Source organism: Notolepis coatsorum (genome assembly GCF_963971535.1).
Source record: "Notolepis coatsorum genome assembly, chromosome: 1".
NCBI classification, from domain to species: Eukaryota; Metazoa; Chordata; class Actinopteri; order Aulopiformes; family Paralepididae; genus Notolepis; species Notolepis coatsorum.
The window spans coordinates 221635922-221659704 of NC_140165.1; the positions used below are offsets into that span (position 1 = coordinate 221635922).

The 23783-nt window shown below is 41.5% G+C and overlaps 1 protein-coding gene across 1 annotated transcript; it reads left to right on the forward strand.

Moving 5' to 3' along the window:
- The first annotated feature begins 852 nt into the window (after positions 1-852).
- LOC311243557 (lysosomal amino acid transporter 1 homolog) lies at positions 853-22465 on the forward strand. Its single transcript, XM_084332815.1, has 8 exons — positions 853-983; positions 1397-1858; positions 2214-2343; positions 9458-9545; positions 13615-13724; positions 13885-13986; positions 16834-17019; positions 18781-22465. The coding sequence occupies exons 2-8, from the start codon at positions 1650-1652 to the stop codon at positions 18898-18900; spliced, it is 945 nt and encodes a 314-aa protein (XP_084188941.1). The 5' UTR covers positions 853-983; positions 1397-1649; the 3' UTR covers positions 18901-22465.
- Positions 22466-23783: the final 1318 nt, after the last annotated feature.

Sequence of the window (23783 nt, forward strand, 5' to 3'; positions counted from 1 at the left end):
AAGCATCTCAAAAAAGGGGGCCCAAAGGAATTCTGAAGGAATACAACAAGGGTTTATGTTTAACATGGTGAAAAGTGAAGAGAGTCTGTTTTCTTACGAGTTATATCATATTATTAGCTACAAGTATTTTACAGCTAGTCTTTTCCCTATTTTTTTTCTCCATCGTCGCGGATTACAGTTTTGCCAAAATCAACCACGATAATAATTGAAGAGACAGTTGTAAGCGAGTCTAGTTTGCGCTACCGCTGATGGCCAGCAGATGGTGCTGCGTCCCCAGAATTGTAGGGAAACGGAAGTGCAACTATGGAACGTGACCACCGCAACACTTCCGGCATTTTGAGCTCATGGAGAGAGCGGGGAACGGTGGGGGTGAGCTACGGTTGTTGTAGCTACCTCCCCCTCACGAGCTCCATGTAACGCGGAAGTGCAGTGGTGGGAGGCGTGATTTCCCCCCCGTAGCTTATGTTTGCGAAGACGCTCTCTGATTGGCTAGCCGCGTACAGCGAAGACCCTCTCTGATTGCTTTAGCGCCGAAGTGTCTCTTCCGCATATTTAATTTCAACATCAATTGATATGTTGTTCCCTAACCCTAACCTTAACCCTAACCCTAAATCTAAGCATAACCCACTTCGAAAGAGGGCCAAAGCATAACCACTTTGAAGCAGAGAATATATGTACAAGGCGGAAGAGAGCCTTCGGCGCTAAACCAATCAGAGAGGGTCTTCGCTGTACGCGGCTAGCCAATCAGAGAGCGTATTCGCAAACATAGGCTACGGGGGGAAAGCGAAGCAACCAAGGTTCTGGGCGCAGCCTACTGGGCGTCAGCTGATGGACCAAACCACAACAGTAACACACCAAATGAGCATCCATGGGAATTATACTCGCGCGCGTTAAATGAAATATGATTTGCATTCAATACAATAACGTGGTGGAACTGGGCTACTTTTAAATGAAACGCGAAGAGCAAGAAAGCAAAGTGTCAGGTGAGAGATAATAATTGAGACGCTTCTTCTCGGCTATTGTCTGCTGCCTCATTCATCCGTGCGTTCAAGTCCAGGCTTGTGCGTCCGGAGTTATTTGTCTTAATTGTTTAAAGTGCGCAAGAGGCATATTTAAGAGGCAGTGTATTGTCGGTATGTAACGGCAACATTGTTCCCTTTGCAAATTGCTATTTAAAATAGGATGCAACACCGTTCCATAATCAGTACTTGTCACTTGACAAAGTATTAGCGACGCATATTGCATTGCGTTGTATTATTACTATTATTAGACCTACTTTAACGTTACATTCGTAAAAAATTGTAGCCTATCCATTATCTTTTTGTGAAAATTGTTTAACCTAGCTCATTTCAATTCACATGATCTTATTCCTGATTTTGTGATTTTCCTCTTGCAGACTCATCATCAGATGACATCTTTGCGGCAAGTGGCCACGCGTGTATTTCCCTAAGAAGCGGTAGGTGGTGCGTCCCTAGGAACAGCCAGTCAGCATCCAAACGCGATCCAACCCCTCGGTCATTAGTGGACGCTCTCCTGCTGCCAGAGGAAACACGCGTGAGTTCCACATCATCACCGTTTCGGAGGAATAGCGACGGGCTTCTCGATCTTCTTGAGGGACTGGCCGCGGATCGGACTCATCAGTCTCCCCCATGGCCTCCGCCCGTTTCCCGGGGAAGATTGTAGACGTGGCCGCCGGCTCTAACCTGTCCCATCCTGCAGCACCGGGTCGCTCGTTCTGTGTGAACGGCACTCCGTGGATCCTCTATCTGTTGGAGGAGTGTGTGGATAATGTTTGGGAGTACTGGAGCGTGGTTATCGGCCTGATATCCATGCTCTGCTTTCTACTATCCACTTTACCGTGAGTATATATTACAGGTCTTTGAATGGGGTGGTATACACTGAAAAGTGTGGGGGGGACATTTAACATTTCAGATTTTCACCATCTTCCAAATAATGATTTGTTTGTTTGTTTAATCTGATGCTGTCTTTGGATAACCACACTCCATATATCAATATACATTTGTATTATTGTCAAAACAAGTGACTCGAGCTAAACATCTCTCTCTCCCCCTCTCTCTCTCTCTCTCTTCTTTCTCTCTTTCTCTCTTTCTCTCTTTCTCTCTCTCTCTTCTCTCTCTCTCTCTCTCTCTCTCTCTCTCTCTCTCTCTCTCTCTCTCTCTCTCTCTCTCTCTCTCTCTCTCTCTCTCTCTCAGACAAGTCTATGAGGCCCATCGGACAGGTAAAGTGGAGGAGGCCATGTCTTTTGGCTTCTTGTTTTTCCTCTTCAGCGGAGACCTGGCCAGCTTTGCGGGCTGCTATCTCACCAGCCAGCTGCCTATTCAGGTAATAAAAACACCCGGACCATCCATGTAATCCTTCAGGATGTCACCTTCTAATATAGACACAACCCTCACATTAGTATTTGCTGTTAGCTGTCTACCTGCTTCTCTCCAGTTGTTTCCTGGTCATGTTCTATCTATAGACGAGCGCAGGACATGAGTCATGACACGGCATATCGGCTCGGCTCCACTATTCGACAGTTGCTCGACACTTCCTTTTTGGAAATGTAACACGTTTGCTAGAGTCAAGAGTGTCCCTTTCGCAGACAGAAAAGTTGTGTTGGACTTGGACAATGACTGTTGAAGATAAGATATTCCTTTATTGATCCACCTGGGGAAATGTTGGCGCCATAGCAGTATGGGGGAGGGGGGGCTACAGGTATGGGCAGGGTAATAGTAGAAAGACATAAATATAGGCAATTCGAATATAATTGTTCCATATATCTTTAAAAAATCTGCCGGGTGAAAGGGGTCTGCCTCGCATTACATTTACAAAGGGGGCGTGTTCCATTCTCCACCTGTCTCCCAAATCACTTCCTTGCTGAATACAGTCAGTGTCCGTCAGCCTGTCCCATGTATTAAGGTACAGTGCCGAGTACTGTAGCCAGCAGAGTTGTGTCATTCCGCTGTACGTAGAGAGACACAAGTCATATTCTGCCCAGACGTGCCCACAGTTGCGTCACCTTTCTCCCCACAATCCCTAACAGCTAACCTTTCTGGTTTCTATTGACGCTGATTCAGTGCACTGTATTAAATAACCGCTTCAATACCAGCTCTTGTGTGTTTGTCACAGCATGACATGGCACTTTCACGCTTGCAGTGGTGGAAAGTAACTAAGTATTTTTTTACTTAAGTACAAGTTCGAGCTACTTGTACTTTTTTGTGATTATTTTCATTTTAGGGAACTTTATACTTTTACTCTACTACATACATTTATCCGAACCCATCAGTTACTAGTTACGTTGAAGAAAAGTATTTTGCATAGAAAACGTGGCAAAAATGTATGAAGATTATATACTTTCACATTTGAATCCTGTCAACTTCAAGAGGATGTAATCAGAGCAGCATAATTGGACCACATACCACTTTAACATAACCTTTAATCAGAGCAGCATAACTGGACCACATACCACTTTAACATAACCTTTAATCAGAGCAGCATAACTGGACCACTTACCACTTTAACATAACCGTTCATCAGAGCAGCATAACTGTACCACTTTAACATAACCGTTCATCAGAGCAGCATAACTGGACCACATACCACTTTAACTTAACCTTTAATCAGAGCAGCATAACTGGACCACATGCCACTTTAACATAACCTTTAATCGGAGCAGCATAACTGGACCACATGCCACTTTAACACATAACCGTTCATCAGAGCAGCATAACTGGACCACATACCACTTTAACTTAACCTTTAATCAGAGCAGCATAACTGGACCACTTACAACTTTAACATAACCTTTAATCAGAGCAGCATAACTGGACCACTTACAACTTTAACATAACCGTTCATCAGAGCAGCATAACTGGACCACTTACCACTTTAACATAACCGTTCATCAGAGCAGCATAACTGTACCACTTTAACATAACCGTTCATCAGAGCAGCATAACTGGACCACATACCACTTTAACATGACATTTAATCAGAGCAGCATAACTGGACCACTTACCACTTTAACATAACCTTTAATCAGAGCAGCATAACTGGACCACATACCACTTTAACATAACCTTTAATCAGAGCAGCATAACTGGACCACATGCCACTTTAACATAACCTTTAATCAGAGCAGCATAACTGGACCACATACCACTTTAACATAACCTTTAATCAGAGCAGCATAACTGGACCACATACCACTTTAACATAACCTTTAATCAGAGCAGCATAACTGGACCACATACAACTTTAACATAACCTTTAATCAGAGCAGCATAACTGGACCACATACAACTTTAACATAACCTTTAATCAGAGCAGCATAACTGGACCACATGCCACTTGAACATAACCAGTGGTGCGTTCCTGAAATCAACTGGGATTGCACGCACCTAATGGCGCCACGTGCACGCGCGCTCCCGGCGCGTGCGCGCTCCCGCGAATGGGCATAAATGTCCCCTCGCTTGAGCACAGACTACAGACCGTGCCTAATTGCCTCTACGAATGGAATGTAACACATGTCATTCACAACAAGTTAGGTGTGAATGTATCTGAGAACGTATTTAACACACCTGACGACCGGCGCTATTGATATGCAAATAGCGAGTACTTATCTGGCTTGCACGTAGTGCACCCCCGTCCCATGAAGAACGCATGCCTGAACATAACCTTTAATCAGAGCAGCATAACTGGACCACATACAACTTTAACATAACCTTTAATCAGCGCAGCATAACTGGATCTGGATCACATAAAACTTTAACATAGGGCTGGGCGATATCGAGTATACTCGATGTATCGCGGCTTGTTCTACGTGAGATGTAGTCAATTACTATATCGTGAACATCGAGTATATGTTTTCACGTCGCGGCTGATATGAGACTTGCTTTAGTGCAGAGCGTTCCTCTCATTTCATTATAGACAGACCAGCGCAGACCTTAAATGACATGCAATTGTAATTTCATTACACAGACCAGCGCGGACCTTCAATGACCTGCAATGGGCTAACGTTAGCTGCTAAGTTAAACCATAATAGGCTAAGCTAACTAGCGTTAGCTCTTAGCTGCTAGCTCTTAGCTGCTAGCGTTAGCTCAAAGCGGACTCCACGACACTAGTTCCATTCGTGGGAAAAGGGGGTGGGTTATATTGACGACGCTTGACAACAGAGGTTTAAAGATAACTTCATATTTATTGGTTATTCGTTTCTTGCATCCAGTTTCAATCTCCGTGTGTTCAACTTCCTGTGTTTACATTCAAGTGTGACATCATCGCCTACGGCAGCTTATACGCTCAAAACGCAAACGCGTCTCTCTCTCTCTCGCTCTCTTTCTCTATTCAATGATTTAAAGTGGCCAAACGTTACAGTATAAATACTAACTGGATAGTTGATGATATAAACATTTCATTTTATTATCTGAAATATTCTAAAATCATTAAGTCTGCTATAAGCCATTATCCCTTTGTAAGGCTTTGTGTGTGATTATTATTAGTGTGTATGTGTATATATATATATATATGTGTGTGTGTGTTTGGCTAAAGTGGATAGAAAACACAGTACTGTGCAAAAGTCTTAGGCACCCAATCGTTTTTATATAAATTGTCTTAGATGTAAATACATTTTTTTATTGGTGTGTCAGTAGACTACTCTTAGTACATTTAATTATTTTTTAAAGCATCTTCATGGTTTAATAATGGAAACATATTTTGCAGGGACTTATTATAATCATCATATTGGCGTGACTGTATGCAAGTGTTAAATCAAGCATTTTTAAGTGCTTTAGAGGAAATGTCAAAATATCGCAATATATATCGTGTATCGTGATATGGCCAAAAAATATCGCGATATCATTTAGAGGCCGTATCGCCCAGCCCTATAACCTTTAATCAGAGCAGCATAACTTAACTTATAGAGGTCAATGGATCGAGGATTGATCCCAAGCACTGGAATACACAAACCTAATTTAGAATGTGTAGAAAAGGGGTAAATATAGCAGAGTGTGAGGAGCTGCTAAGACAGGCTGCCACACACCTCACTACTACCTCAGGACAGCAACTACTGCATTTGTTTAACTGCTTTCAAATGTGCTTTTCCTGGTTTATTCTAGCCACAGAGGCGATTTGAAAATGCTGTCGTTTTTGGCTCTGCACCATGTTTAATGTTAAAGGATAACTCCACTATTTTGGGAAATTAGCTTATTTAACATCTTCCCTGGAGTTAGACAAGAAGATGCATACCTTTTTTGTCTCTGTGCGTGCATTTTAGCTTTGGGAATAGATGCTCCGTTAGCATAGCTTAGCTTCATCACTGGAAGTGGGGGAGGACAGTAGCCTTACAGTGCCTTACAGTGTATTGCAAGGTCTGACATTGACCAAACTTGATATGCATGACCTTGGTGGGCTCTAGGTCAACTCCTGAAAAGGGGGTCAATGTCAGACCTTGCAATCAAAAGTTAGGGGCGCACTGTAATTATGGCAAGGGTTATTAGCCCCCTAACTTTTGATTGCAAAGTCTGACATTGACCCCCTTTTCAGGAGTTGACCTAGAGCCCACCAAGGTCATGCATATCAAGTTTGGTCAATGTCAGACCTTGCAATACACTGTAAGGCACTGTAAGGCTACTGTCATCCCCCACTTCCAGTGATGAAGCTAAGCTATGCTAACGGAGCATCTATTCCCAAAGCTAAAATGCACGCACAGAGACAAAAAAGGTATGCATCTTCTTGTCTAACTCCAGGGAAGATGTTAAATAAGCTAATTTCCCAAAATAGTGGAGTTATCCTTTAATAACTAGAGTCACACACACAAAGAGGCTAGATCTATGATGAACTTTGTGCTCAAAACACAAAATCGACTAGACTGCAGTGCTTTCTCCCTGCAGCCTTTTCCTCAGGTCAGTCTTTTACAATAACACATTCGGGGCCAACCACGTATATATTCGTGTTTCGGATCCAACGCTTGACGGCCAACCACGTGTATATATACGTGGCGAGGTTGTTTTGGCTTTTATTCCATTGTAATATCCTACTCAATGTCACCGAGCGGCACTGTAGATTTACCCTACTCTTGGAATTCGGAAAAGTGCATTACCGGCCAGATCCTCATAGGGACGCTGTCTCGATAATGCAGTGTTCCCTGTTACAGACCGGTGTTTTTTTATTTTTTATTATGAATGGGCTTTTCTGTTAGCCTAAAGCTATGCGTGTAGCCGATGGCCTGGAATAGTTTTTGGGACGCTGAATTCAGTATGCAGTAAAGGAATATATCAGGGTTTCCCATTAATTACCTAGACTGTGGCATCCCGCCACAGTTGTATTGAACCAAAAAAGAAAATGTCATTTAAAAAAAGAAAAAATAATAATAAACTTTTTCTTTTTTACTATTTTTTTTTAAATATAAAGTTTGCCAATAGGGATGTATCAGTAGTATTGGTAGTAGTCGTAATAGTAATCCACTATTTGGTTCAATCCTAGTAAAAAATTCAATTACATTTTTTTTGTTCATTATACAACTGTGGTGGGACTAATTAGACTTGTGGCGGGCTGCCACATTCTAGGTAATTAATGGGAAACCCTGTAAAGTATAGATTTAGCTCTACAAACGGCCTCACGCACAATGAAAGTTTGTTTTGATATGCTGGCCGTATAGAGTGGGATTAGACGGATCCCAATGGTCCCGAATGTGTTAGGAACCCCCCACAGCCCAAATGAAATGATAAAAAAAATATATATAATCTTGGGATATATAGAATTTCAGGTGAGGTTTGAAATAAAGTTTGTGTTTTGGGAATATTTTGAAATATTGTTGATTTTATTATTACAGAACTATGTCACAAGACACCCTGTAATGAAAATGCATCCACATTTTGTATTTATGTAAAATTCCAAATGAATAATGGGAATCATAAAGAACAGTTATTTATCTGCTGAATGGTAATCAGCTGCCTTTATCTAAATCATGATTATCAAATAGTCACGGCTCCGTGTGAATCACCTATTGTCCATCGTCCTTTCCTCTTGGATTCCTATATCTTCAGTTGCTACAGATAATCATATTGTGTTCAGTGAGTTAATGTGTGGTAGGAGTAACTTCCCCTTTTTGTTAAGTTTCACACTCTTACTTTGTGTGTGTGTGTGTTCATGTCTGCCAACGTTTGTTTGTTTATTTATTTTTTTTATTTTTTACTTTCATTCTGACTTGGGCTTTCGAGTAAAGTTAACTATGTGATAACAATGTTTAACTATGTCATTGCATTTTGGGCACCTCTGTTTAGGCTGCGGTTAGACTGACTGATGTTTTCGTTTAGTTTTGAAGATGAGTTTCGCTTTTCCAGGTCGCAACGTAGTGGCAGCCGAGTTAGACATTCGTTTTGCAACCTGAGCACAGTGATGTAGTACAATGCCAAAGCAGTAGGTGGCAGTAGGCCATGAAGGCAATTTTCAACCAATCAGAACTTGAATGAGGACACTCCACATCCTGTTCAAAATCTCAAAAGCCACCATCTTTAAATGCCTCAGCGAGCCATTTTAGCCAATGAAGCATTATTTTTCAGCAAGAAATAAAGTGCAATAAACAAAAACGGATACATTCACTATGTGTTCTGCCTCATTTGTTGATGATTTGTTGATGAAACAAAACTAACATCAACACAAGTGACCACCAAGAGCGGATAGTTTAGTCTCAAAAAAGATTGTCGATGTTGTTAGCTACATGCTAACGTGAATGGAATATGCCATTATAACAGTATAGCATTGTGGCTAGCAGCTAACGTTAGCTCACATCAGTTAGCCAGCCAGCACCAAACTGATATCAGGAGCTATCAGTAGCTAGATAACATTAGAGACAACGCCTCTTGTATTAAACAAAGGTGAATAGATGACTGGGCCATTTTGTTTAATGGTTGTTAAGATTGAAAGAGGAGCTCTGAGCTAACAGGGTCTGATAGCTAACGTTAGCCAGCTGCTCATGCAATCGTTAATGCTAGCAGAATGAATGGATGTAAACTTTTATTTAACATATTGCAGAATGGGTACAATACGGCTCAATACAAACAATTGTTAAGGGAATGCAGACTGTTGTAGCTTGGACTGGGGTCCTTATAACAATAACTTGACAACACATGGTAGCTGCAGCTATAGCTCTGTTGTCACCGGACGTTGGTGAGGGCACGCAGATGTGGGTATCTACTGCGCATGGGCGTTGAGCAACAACGGCTCCGCGCAGATTACACGACACGTTGTCGGCGAGTTTTGGCGAGTATCCAAAACGTAAACACAATTTCAGCGTTTTCAGTAGGGCCAAAACGTTTCCTGCCAAAACGGCATTTCTATCTAACGGGGACAGCAAACGTATTCAAAACGAAAACAAAAACAAGTCTGTGTAACCATGGCCTTAGAAGAACAATTGGGCCTGCTTCAATAACCCCTCTCTCTCTCTCTCTCTCCTCAGATAGTGACAGTAATATTCTACATCTTCACGGACATGACCCTTATCTCCCAGTTCCTCTACTACAAGATCAAGAACAGCACCACCAGAAGTAAGCTCAGATACTGGTTCTACAGTAGTAGCATCTGAGCGTGTCCTTAGTAGAGAGAGAGAGAGAGAGAGGGGGGGGGGGGTTACTGATACAATAATACCATAATGAAACCCACAATATTGCATCATCCACGACTGACATCCGGTAGAATTATTTCACGGTAGGATTTCCAAGCCTGTTTTTTTAAATGACCATGCCAGTCTTTTTGACATGTGGGTTCCAAGTCCCTCTTGCTAATTGTAAATTAAGTTGTACTCTTTCATCATCATCATCAAACCTTTATTTGAATAGGCGGGTTAATTAAGAACAAGTTCTTATTTTCAATAACGGCCTATTTGGGGGTAAAAAGCCCCCTAGGGGAAAGGGGATGGGGGATAAAATAAAATAAATAAAAATAAAACACAAAGGAACATTATTAAAAAGGCAGGACATACATACAGAGCAACAACTGGCGGACAACAGAACAATAGTGGCAGCATGGTGTTAGCACATGGAGAAACATCTACATGAGTGCTCTAGGGAGTTTGTTAAAGTTTCCTTAAACAATCTAATTGAATTCCCCCCCATAATCTTATACCGTTACTGAAAAGTGTGTCTGAAATGCCATATAAACCCATGAAAGTCACCTCATTTGACTAAAATGCTGTGCTACCACCAATGAGATGCAATCATTAAAATTTTCATATATATAATATATAACTTTTTAATATATCGATACTTTTAAACAGTTTCGATACTCATTTGCTACATTATTGATACCAGTTGCCTGCGCCTGCGTTTTTCTCCTCACTGCGACAGTGACACACATACCAGGTGCTATCCGTGGGTGCTACACACGCACGCATGCACACACACACACACACACTCACACACATTCACAGCCCCACCTCCTCCCACTCATGGGGCTCAGCTCTCGTCTCCTCTCTTCCACTTCACATGAAAATCGTTTGTTGTTAGCTTGTTAAATATGGCAAGAGCCTTTGAACAAGAAAACAGCAGGACTCTTGTTACAGGAGAAAGAAACTCAAGAGGTTGGTCACAGCTCTCGTTTCAACGTCCCTGAAGCATTAAACAAGACGTCCCTGAAGCATTAAACAAGACGTCCCAGAAACTCCCCTCAGTGCTATCAGGCCTGAGAAGTCAGACAGCTGGGTTGCAATTGATTTGACTTTGACTACGGTCAGTAATTCATTGAGTAAAGATGCTGTCGTGCTTGAGAACACACAGTACACCTCTATAATAAAACATAAGAAGGTGATGCATATACCTTTTTACTCTTAAGAGTTTCTAAAAATCGTCTGTATTTACCCAGGCTAGATTTGCTGAGCACATAGTGTCTTTTTCAGCAACACCCTGCCACACATTCACACGTGGGAACAACCCAGTACAACCCTAGTCTTCTGCTTCTGGCCAGTATAATGAAGCTCAGTCTGATTATTTAACATAAGTGAGTTTCTTTACCCAAGCAGATATCATGATGTACATTAGTCAAAGAAGTATGTGAATGTTGTGATATTTATCCATTTGTTCACTATATTGTTCCAGCGAGATTCCCAGCCCTAGTCCTTAGTCACAGGGTGTTCCTCAGTTTCCACTGCGTGGGCACTGTGTTGACCCTTGGTTAAACATGACATAGTAATGAGAGGGAAATTATACGGCCTGTGCCAGATGATGCCGTTGTAGCCGGCACCCATATTTAATAAACACTTGTATGAGGTCAGATCACAGGTTGTCACTCACTCTCATTGGAAACAGCTAGAGCTGTGCTGAGATTGCTTTTGAAAGGGTTCAAATTATCATTCACCTTCGTTTCACCTAATAGTGCAAACGCAATTTACCCAGATCTTACCCGGAGCAGAAAATACTGCGCTTTGAAAAACATCTGTATGTGTGAACATGGCCTATATACTGTAAAACAAGAGAACACTTGGTGGTTGATATCCTAACTTATTCTGTTTCAGTTAATCATCTAAACTAAACGTGCACTTATCATACCATGGAACTGTTCTTTGGAACGTTCTCCGCTCACATTTACTGACCCGAGGGGGAATGTAAACATTAACCGGTTAATATGCACACTCGTCGCAGAGCTGCTGAATGTAAACATTATATGCACACTCGTCGCAGAGCTGCTGAATGTAAACATTAACCGGTTAACACTTTGAGCGCCACTCACGGCTAATCTCGGGTTTACGATTGTGACGTTGAAAGCCACGTCACGGCTTTTCTCTGGATTTTATTTTTTATTTTTTATTAGCGATCTGAAATCATATTGCATCACGTGAGCCTACCGTTGGAGATCCAGGGGCCGCCGGCGATCAGATGTGAAAAAAGCGCCCCCTATCGTCTCCCAGATGGTAAATCACCCTTTTGGAATGGACTCAATGAAAATGGATGGGGAAAAGAAATATTCCAGTCCACATTTTCCAGTCCACTGATGCAGCCGGAGTTACCAGAGTTCATTCTGGAGCCTCTGAGCCGCGGCGAGCATGGGTTATACTGTACACACGTTGGATCAATATACTTATCGATTTTTTTCGAATGGTGATCAGGAATTGGAATATACCATTTGGATATCATCTGATGTCAGGTAAGGAATCTATGTTATCAGTGTTAGGAGGATAATCAGACTCGTTTTCGAGGAGATATAAGCGTTTCCACTATATGTGATATGGCTGTTTCACTGTAAAAGCCATGAGGAAATAATAGCAGCGATTATCAGCGCACGGCACAAGCGTGCGTGCGCACACATATACTATCGACCATCTAGCGTTTATTTGAAAACGATTCATAAATAGACCGACAAATGATAACGTTCTGGAATATTCCAGTAAAAGGCGATTATCAGGGAATGTGTTGTTTTTTCTTCTAAACCGTTTTCAAAATGCTATAAAAAGGAAATGAAGCGATAAAAACACAATCTGCTTTGCCAATGTTGACTGGAAAATGATTCTTTGATAAGCGATGGGCAGATTAGACACATAGCATAATTTAAAACATAGATTAGGCGATATTAACGTTACATGGGCCGTGGACCGTGGCATCAACAGGGTAAAAAGGAAAACACGGCCTGGCACTGAAAGTGTTAATATGCACACTCGTCACAGAGCTGCTGAATGTAAACATTAACCGGTTAATATGCACACTCGTCGCAGAGCTGGTGAATGTACACATTTCCAGATCTCTGCTTTCCCACATTTAGCGTAGCATAATATATTAGTAGGTGGGTGAGTGGGTTGGTTCTGGTGATAGGTTTAGCCCAACTCTCTCTCTCTCACACTCACACACACACACACACACGCACGCTCACTCACACCCTTCTACAGTTTCCTGTGTGGGTGTCATCTTACATGTATGCCTGTTCCTTTTCCAAGGATTCTGATGCACACTGGGTTATCTTGTTCGGGATGTGGGTCAGGAGGAGCACAACGCAGAGTCCTCAGGACGGACGGGGTGTTACAGCTGTTGTTAAGAGACACTGTTGTTCACACCCACTCAGAAATGGAGCCACGTCATCTGCAAACATCACAGCTGAAAGGCCTTTCAGGGCCACGCCTGTATGCTTGATGGTGTGTTTGTGTGGTGGAAGAAGTACCCAAATCCTTTACTTAACCCTTTCACTGCCACACACGACAGAGTGTTGACCCTTTCACAACCACACTACAGAAGGTTAACCCTTTCACTACCACACTAACGAGCTCTAGTCTGTCTCTAGTCTGTAGGAGCTCTAGTCTGTCTCTAGTCTGTACGAGCTCTAGTCTGCATGATCTCTGAACGCTGAAGCCTGCTCCACAGTGAGTGCACCCAAAGCAAACCATTCATTTTACATTTGTTTTTGGATCATTGGAGTTGGAGGAGCTGAGTATGCAGCAGGGTGAAGCACAGCCTGGACTGTGCTGAGAAGATGACCCTTCAACAACATCATCCATGAATAGGAAATGAGATGGGGGGTCAACGAACGGTTGACAAATACTTCAGAATTGTAATTGCACTGTGTGTGTACGTATCCTCTATTGAGCCTGTTGTTGTAAGAGGATGTGTAAATTCTGTTTGTGTGTGTTTTCTCCAGAGAGCCCTGTGTTGAAATGGCTGTGTTTTTTGTGGTGTGGCTCTGCTACGCTAGTCCTCCTGGTTCTCCCCAAACTCATCACAGAGAACAGCACCACCATGGACACACAGGTAGGTGTGTGTGTGTGTGTGTGTATGCGTGTGTGCTGGTGAATTCAGTCGTGTGCAAAAGGTTGTTTGGAATTGTTTCACTTTGTATTGCGAGACTCTTTCACACACATTCTTTGTCTGTTTGTTTGTCTCTCTCTCCCCCTCTTTCTCTCTCTCCCAGGGTCCCTCTACCTCTAACACAGTGGAGATCTCTGGTTATGTGTGTGGATACTTTGCTTCCATCTTCTACCTCTCCTCCCGCTTCCCACAGCTTTATAAAAATGTAAGTGACCGTTTGATAGACTGGCTATACAGGATGTGACGTAGCTTAGATAATGCAACGCGGTTCTGTCCACACTTCATTTGACAGTGACATACTTTGTTTGGCAAAGAGAAGAAATTGTTAAAGATACAGTATCTAATTATTGTAACAATTTAATAATTGATTGTCAATAACGGCATTCGTTAGTACAACCCCACATACGCTGATCAGAAGGGATTCAGCCGGTGGGATTCCAGAACGAATATTCCAATTATTTGATTGCCATCCATCTGGTAGATCGTATGTCCATTTGGGCCACGACATAACCCACCACAGCATAATGAATCGGGGGTCCCGAAAACTATTCAATGCGATCGGGTGAACCCCAACTGTCCAGGTTACAAGAAAAGTCCGCCCAGAGGAATTTCATCGACGCACAGCCCCATACAGTCTCAAAGGGAGTGCAACATTGGCCACATACCACCAGGCGGCGGTATTGGACTTTTGCGATCTCAGACCCATTCCCTATGGTAACACAGGCTCCCTGGATGGATAACGATGGGAAATAGCTAATAAAAGAAATAACGATCAAATAACGTATATATACACGATTGGCGGACAAACACGTATAAAATCGTTGTTGGCAGGGAATGACTTAAAGTGTGTATGCAGCACCACTGGGTTGTCTTCTAGTAAAGTAGGCTACATGTATTCAAAGGTCACAATTATCTACCATATCAGTTGGTGGACACTTTATTATTTTTTTTACCTAAAGAGCCATACAGTATCATAATATTTAGTATTTTTTAGTAAAGGTGGCCCCACTAAGGGCCCGGTTACACTGATCCATAAATAAAGAATGGAGATAAAACGGATGCAAGGTATTCAATTGAATTAGGACCTAACCTAACCCAACCCAACCTAACCTAACCGCAGGCTTGCAGGAACAACAGCGTTGTTAATGGACGGTAGGCCTGTCCCCGACTAAGGATTTGTATAGTCGACTTTGATTGGCCAACATTTTTGCTTAATGTCTGAAGGGTCGACTGAAGGCTTCTTGTCCTCCTGCGAAAGCATGCAATTGGTCCACTGATGGATACATCTTGATATTTGTCTAGTGTGTTCATTAGACGGGTGAAATCCTCTTTTTGTGCCTGTTTTCTTAGGCAGTTAGCCTCGCTGGTATGCACGCCATTAGCGTTAGCCACGCTTCTAGGCCTCTTTGCTTTTGGAAAGAATGATATTAAAAAATATATATAATATATTTTTATATATAATATATATATATATATTATATATTTTTTTGCATTCGACTAAGAGGTTGGCAGTCGACTATTTCGATCGACTATTCGACTAATCGAGGTCAGCCCTAATGGACTGTGACGTATCCGTCGGTTCCAAAAGTTCATTCTCTCCATACTTTTCTGTCGGTCAAAACAGACACGAGATCTGGCAGAGACGGACTCCTCATGAGCCCCGTCTCGACAAACAAATTCCTCCTCGTTGAAAACTAATTTAAAACAGACGTAGACGGACTGACACGATGGATCAATGTAGCAGGTCCCTAAGAACCCATCCTTTTAAAACCTGGCAGTAGTAACGCCGTGCTCTACCCATCACCCCGGACCACAGTCCTGGATGCTGAGTGCGTGCGACCGTGCGTGTGTGCTCGTTTAGAGAATGAGCAAATTACGGGGCTGTTATTTCGATAAGACCCACAAGGTCACATTTTCTACAGGGCCATCGCTGCGCTTCCAGTGGATTTGTGCATCCAAATGAGAAGCAGACACGGGAGACAATGATGTTGTTGTACCCAGGGAGCATCTCTGCCAAACCCCTGCTGCTAATCACTCGCAGGGATCCAAATGCTTGAGAATCTTCTGGAGAGAGAGACACACACACACACACTCTAGCTAAATCAATATTTACCCCTTGAAAATGTATGCAGAACATGGCCAATTTTTCAACGGAATGCCCCTGAAGAACGTCCTGCTCAACATTCACAATGGCACCTTTCACGATCTCCCATAATCTCACAAACACGCAAGCAGCGTATGACTTCCATCAGAAACACTCGGTGTCTTCCAGCTCTCCTCAGTTCAGCCCTGTCTCTGGTCCAGCTCTCAGCAGGAGCCCACAGTGCATCGCATTGTGTTGCTAACCAACGCAGAGCGCGCTCTCTGCCACGTCCAGCGACAGAGTGTGGAAGCCATCATGTCCACATCGGTTTGTATCAGAATAGGGTATGTGATAGAATAGAATACAGTAGGACCGCGTTATTTAATTAACACTGGAATGGTGTTTTTGTTTCGTTGTTTTGAGGGCAGGGCCTACCTGATAGAATAGAACAAACGTCCCACTGTCATTCATGCATGATCCTGTCGATTCCACGTATAGCAGTCTACACAGGACGGGTCCAACCCGTTTGCCTATAACGGTAATGACCTGTTGACTGACGTTCTCACCCTAGTCTGTGCCCAACTCTAGAGGTTGTGTGTTTCCCATGTGCGACCATACAGAAGGATCTCTTTAAAGGAACAGACCAACATTATGGGAAATGTGCTTACTGTCTTCTCCAGAGTCAGACAAGAAGATGGATACCAATTTCCTTTCTGTGCGTTCAGTAAAAGGCTATCCAGCTGCAAGCTAGCCTAGCTTAGCACAAATTAATGGAAGCCTATACGGACCGGCTAGTCTAGCTGTTGGCAAAAAACATCTGAGTTTTAAGCTAGGCTAGCTGATCCGTATCCGTTTACATTCATTTGTGCTAAGCTAGGCTAGCTTGCAGCTGGATAGATATTTTACAAAGCACAGAGGAAGAATCAAATGAAGCTGTTGACTAAACGCTGAGAACCCTTTCCTCTGCAGTTCCAGCGCCAGTCGACTGAGGGCATCTCCTACTATCTGTTTGCACTGGCCATGATGGGCAACGGGACGTACGGCCTGAGCGTCATGGTGGTCCTGCCTGCCCTGAGGGGATCCAAACGGCGCTTCATCATGAAACACCTGGCTTGGCTCATCGGCAGCCTGGGAGTCCTTGTGCTCGACTTCTTTGTATCCTTTTGAATTAATGAATTAATGGTTATTTCTTTTGTATAATCTTTTTTTTCTTCATGACTGGTTTATTTTGAACAATATAAAATAATCACAAAATAAAATACAAAGATGATTTGCTGTGAAAGAGAAGAAAACGATCCAAATAAATAGGAAGAAGCACAATGCTTATCAGGCCCTACCCCTAAAATAAACCCCTAACAATAAAGAGGAACTCAATCATTAGTCCTGAGATACATAACCAAGTACACCTTCAAACACAATCTTGACAATCAATCAACCGATCAAGTTAATATATACAATCATTACTGTTATGAATAATACGTTATTGTACAATTACCGGTAATAGGCTACTGTCCATCCAGTATCTTTAGAAACCAAAAGGTATATGCTGACAAGAACAATAACCTAAACAAACAACATGTTTCCTTTTCCTCTAGGAACAACAAGCACAACAACAACAACAACCCCCACACAGCTTACAGACATAGTCCATCATAACTTGTGGTTAAATGTGTTATAAATTAGCCGTGATATGCATGACTGATGGGGAACGGTGAAATTACCAATGATTGCTCTACTTAGTCAGAGGTGATGGAAGGGGTTGAGGGTTTGTGGTTATCGAGGAAACGATTCAGAGTTACACTCTGGAAACCTCAAAGTCACGGCTATGCTTGGCTGAGGGTAGCGCCACTAGTGCCTGAAGCCAAGTAGCCTATGGGCGAGGCCTATGTGCAGCTGGCCTACACACAAGTCTAATTCTGCCTTTAGTCTAGACCAGTGGTTCCCAAAGTCGGGGTCGCGACCCAAAGGTGGGCCGCGAGCAGCCACGGGTGGGCCGCGAGATGATTTCCAAAAATAAAAATAATTTTTTTTTTTTTTTTTTTTTGTCAGGCCACTGAACTTAGAAGCAGGCCAGGACAGTGTTTCTAGTTGTATTCTATTCTATTCTAAAATGTGACTATATGGTTTTATATTAACTTAATAAATAAACAAAAACTAAAAAATCTACTTATTTCAACGAACATTTCAAACTAAATAACAGATTAACAGACATAAAACGCTGAAAACAACCGAAGCAACAATAGTATTTTAATGAGGCTATTATTATTATCATTATTATTTTGCAACAAGTTAACCCTCTCATAAATAGCACATATAAATGAATAACTAACTTGAACTAACTTAATAGGATTGAAGTGATATTTGGCTTAAAAAATCGATCGCCTGGCGGCAAAAAAAAAAAAAGAAAAAAAGCCTGACGATGTGCATTGGGCCGCGGCTCTCTGACGCCTTATTTAGTGCGCGGGCAAAATATCATTGCGGCCCGCGGGCCGTGAGTTTGAGACCCCTGGACCGATACAAAAATGTTGGCTCTGATACCAGTGATATTTGTGAGCTTAAATGTCCGATTTACCCCTCTATATAAGCTGATATACTGTTTTCTGAGACTGTATGAAAAGAGACATTTCCTTGTATATAAATAACCCTATTTTTTGTTATTTTAGAAACGTTGGTAACAATTTAACTTTAATTATTATTATTATTATATAACCATTATTCCTCCATGCTTGTGGAATTGGCTTGCGGTTATGTCTACGGCGCAGTCCTCATTTAAAATGATCCAAGATCTCAGTTAGTGTCAGGTTCAGGTTCTGTTTTAGAGGGGGACTGCATGACCTGGAGGCCTGGAATGAATTTGCAGTTAAAAGAGAATGAATATATTGCTTGTGTCTGAATGAGCCTTAACCTTCTTCTCAGGTGACTGCCCAGTTCATCTTGTACAGGAAGAACGGCACAGCCAAGAGAAAGAACCCACTGCTCAAGATCCCGGAGGTGGAACCTCTGCTCTGTGAAGAGGAGGAACTCTCTGTGTTCTAGGACACACACTCTCTAGAACCAGAATGATCATTCTAGAACCATCCCAGAATACCGTAACGGTGAGAACCTTCTTCAATTGGAACGAGCATTCTCCAGCAGTTTAATGGTATGAACGACCGTTCTGACTCCCATGGAGTTTCGGCTTTTCTAGAAGTGTTGAATGTAATCGACCCTTGTAGATTTCCAGTTATCGGGACATTTGGAATGTCTACAAAATACTCTACAACTAAATGTGATACTTTGCTAATATTCCACGGGATGCTGGAGAACTGAATATGAGAATCTGGATACGCAACAGTATTATAAGTTTGTGATAAGACATCCAAAACTTCAGTTGCAACTCTGTCTATAGTCCCGTAGGAAGACGTGTCATAATTAGAATTTCACAGAACGCCTCTGTTAAGTTATTTTGTTGTTGAATATGAACCTAGGATTTCTGGAATAAATGTTACATGTAATTACTAGTTTTATTTTATAGTTTGGGAGCGTGCACACACCCAGAGGAAGGTCTTTCTTGCCACAAGGTCGATTGAGAAAACAGAATGGTGTCTATTTTTGTCTGCACAATGTTGATGGGCTAAATAAATACTGCTATAGGGAACTGCAGTGGCTGGTATAAGGTAATTGATATGTCCAATATCTGAAACAGTGCCTAAAAGGTATGTTACAATACAAATGTTAATTTGTATTGATTTCAGTGGATCGTTTTGGCGTCGCATGGTTTAAATGTAGTTTGAGACGTCTTTCTACCACCACCTTTTTGCCTCTCATGAACTACTCCTGCTCTGTCTTGTATGCAGTTTAAGTATAGGCCTGTTGATGGTAGAGAGGCCCTATTGTCTTTTTATAATTGCTTTTATTTTGACTCGAAAATCATTAATGGCAGGCCCTTTATGTTGAGAATTAAAAGACACAAAATAAAAAGTTTAAAGAAAATACTGAGAATAATCAATTAAAACAAGTATGTAAAACGGTTAATAAAAGATACAAAATACAAAAGTAAATTAAAACGGGTACAAACAGAGACAGAATGGTTTAAAATCATGGATTCAAAATGTCCCAAGGGTTACCAAGTTCTTGATTTTTAAGGTATCTTGTAGAGAGTTCCAAGGTGTGATCAAGGAAACTAAAGGCAGAGGTTCCCAACTCGGTGCGACCAATCTAAAAAATATGTGATGTAAGATGACTGTTTTTCAATAAGGGCCTTGTACAGTAGATAAACAAATACTGAAGTCTATCACGTCTCTCAGAAAGACGATAGAGAAGACCAGCCAGCTTTTGCATCATGAGTGCTATAAACATCACCAGTAATAAACCTAAGAGCAGAATGTTGAACATCATCCAAGGACTTAAGGGTAGAGGCTATAAATCGCATCACGATAATCCATAACAGAGGAAAAACTGCTTCAACAATCCTTTTCCTACAAAGCATGTGAAAATCTGTTGTATTTCTATACAAAACTTTTTTGTCGTAATTTGTAGACTAGATTGAGTGAATTTGTCATCTGTCCAGATACCAAGGTATTTATATTCTGTAACTCTCAATATAGGAACCTTGTACAGTCGAAATATCAGTCTTTGCTACCAATACCTCTAGCTCCCGAGAACAACGTAAACGTAGTTGTATGTGCATTTCCTGTGCCTTTTTACAGTGCATTGTGTTAGTAGAACTGCATTAGTGCTACAACCACCTTGAATCCCCATTAATAATATATATGTAGTGGTGGATGAGCCAGTGGGTATATAATGTGATCCCACCATTCAATAGTACAGCAAGTCAAACTCTGCAGTAATAATTAGGTTGATAGTTGACTATATTACGCCCAGATAAAGAAATTACATGCCTGATCTCTGTGCTGCCCAGCATCACATGAAGTAATTAGCTCCTGATTCGGTCCTACAGTTGTACTTTGTAGCATGTGGGCACAAGAGATTAATGACATCATATATGCTGTCAAATGCTCTATACCAGTATACCCTACAATATAATAATTATGTCTCTGAAGGCTTAGTTTACTAGTAGCATTATCCTCTGTCATGTTATTGGCATGGCTTCCTGTACTCATCCGTTCTACTTAAATTATGTAAAAGGATTCTAATTTGTAAATATCTAGATTATTATTATTTTTTATTTTTTTTATTTATTGATTTCTGCCCCATTATTCCCTGGTTTTTGCATTGTCCTGATCGCATCCCTGAAATTTTTATATGAAAGCTCAAAAGAACAGAACATTAGAATGGACTACGCTTATTGCTGAGCAGATGTTCGAGGTGTCATTTATTTATTATTTACTTTACAACACTTGTCATGGTGAGCCAAATACGCAAGCATGATCAGTGCTAATTTGCCATGCTAATAATTTATTGATTTATATACATGTGTGACATCCCGGTTTGACCTGGTCAGTTGTGTGATTATTTTGTAAACTAACAAGCTCCTGCACATATAGTTCTCTACCTCGTTTACATGGATGTCCTTGATTTATCTCTTCCGGTGTGCAGCACGAGCCTGTTTCCAGTATAAGACATGAAGCACACTCACCCCAGTGTCCAAAAGTCAGCAATGTCATGTGACAAATGAACAGTGAATTTAGTCTGGTAATGGCTGGAATAGAAATGCTATTGATAAAATTATGAATTTATAAATTATTTATTGGTCAGAGTAAAGTCACCAAAAAGATTTTTAAGATTTCTTTTTTTTACTATCTTAGGTGGACAGCTATGGCAATCGTGTTAAATGTAGATAATTGTTTACGGTTTTGTTTTAGGATTTATTAATTTTTTTATTTCAAAACAAGTACACTAATTGTAGCGCTTTCTATGGGCTTGCATACAGATCGGTGTTTAGAAAAGAACGAGAACTGTAAAATAATTTCAAATGGCATCCATCAAAATGAGTATTTCATTTTTGTATGACTAAGATTATTGAGGTTTCAAATCGGAAATTGAGATTTTACCTCCATAATACCGGTAGTTTCTCTCCGCCTTGCCCTGATCTCGGTCTCTCCTGTATGACTATGCCTGTCCCCTTTTAAAAGGACCATAACGCAACAGTCTTTTGCCTAACAGCAGTGTGTTGACCTTCATGGTTTTAGGTGGTGCTCAAGACACATTTTCTGATACACTGGAGTGGAAGCCTATGGCAGTGTTGAATTTGACTTTTCAGTAATGGTGAAGGATTATGGGGGGAAAAGTATGAATTTTTGTACGAAGGGAAGAATGACTTGGAACCCACACATGTCAAAAAGACGTATGGATCTTTAACATGGATATATTTAAGACTCAAGCAATTAGAATAGGTTAGTGATTCGATAGTAGTAGTCATATTTATGAGATTGTTTTTACTTGAATGATGACACTGTATTTGCTCTACAAAAATATATTTATATTCCTAAAATAACTTGCGTAGTCTATTATTTTTTTTACATTGCAAATTATTCTTCTATATATTCCTCTATTTTCTGTACCAGTGTCTGTTTATTGCCAATGTCTTCTAATGTTTTCAGACATTTTTGAATTTGCAGCATTACTATGTAAATGTGCGTGTGCTACAAACACCTCAATAAAGAGCAATATTTATCCTACTGACGTTGTCTGGACTTCATTTCTGGCATTTCTCAAATTCATGGGGAGAGGGGGGGGGGGGGGGGTCATTGAGCCCAAGCAGGCTATTTGTCCTCTCTCCACAGTGGCTGAACCAACTGCCCATCACAGTCAGGACAGCTGAAACCCGCCAAATCTTCCGCCATTGACTGGACACTATAGATGGTTGATGGGACTATGCTGAGGGGGCGTGGCCTTCTGTTCACTGGACACTATAGACCTGTTCGCCGTATACTTCAGACTCCGTGATCGCGCGCATCACCGGGACAGAACAACGGCGCAGACTACAATATATTTGCATTTATTAGCCATGCTAGTGATCTAAACAATCAATCCCTGCCTAAGCTAGATATGTAAAAGGTGAAAGACTCACACTCACAGCCATGCTGATTTGGTCAAATAACATCCAGCCGTTTTCGTTTTAAACAACTTTTAGTATATAAATATCTTGCTCGACCTCCAGAAAGCTTTTGATACCGTGAACCATACTATATTGTCGTCAAAGCTAGAGTGCATGGGTTTTAGTCAGACTGCAGTCAGTTGGTTCACTTCTTACCTCACAGGAGTCCGTTAGGTGGAAAGTGTCGGATCAGAACCTTTGGACATTGTATGTGGGGTGCCTCAAGGATCAATTTTAGGTCCTCTATTATTTCTTATATATGTCAATGACGTGCCAGCACCTGTGAAATGTAAACTGTTATTGTATGCAGATGATCAGCACTTCTGGTGCCAGGTAGGGATATCAGGGAGATTGAGAGAGCTCTGAGTTCTGAGCTAGAAAGTGCCAGAGAGTGGCTCATAGATAACAAGCTGTCCATTCATCTAGGCAAGACTGAGTGAACCCTTTTTGGCACAACAAGGAGATTAGGCAAAGTCGATCGCATGGAAGTCTCCTGTAACGGAGCAGTAATCACAGGGAAAACTAGCGTCAAGTACCTAAGACTTACACTAGAGCAGTCTCATGTGAATCTAGTGCTGCCAACATTCTATTATTATTATAAGTGTGCAGGCAAACTCAAGTTCCTGTATCGAAATACCAGGCGTTTGGAACTTGCTGTGCGAGCGCAGCGACTAAATTTAAACATAAACTTCAGGTGATGCAAAACACTTCGTTACATACTAGGTGTGCCTCCCAGAACGCATGTTGGAAGTGCTGAATTCAAAAAGGTGGGACTGCTACCAGTGCACCTCAGGGTTGAACAGATGAAACTGACCACATGTTCAACATAGTCAATGGTACAGCCCCAAGCTATCGCCCCCTCAGGTCATCTAGTGCGGAC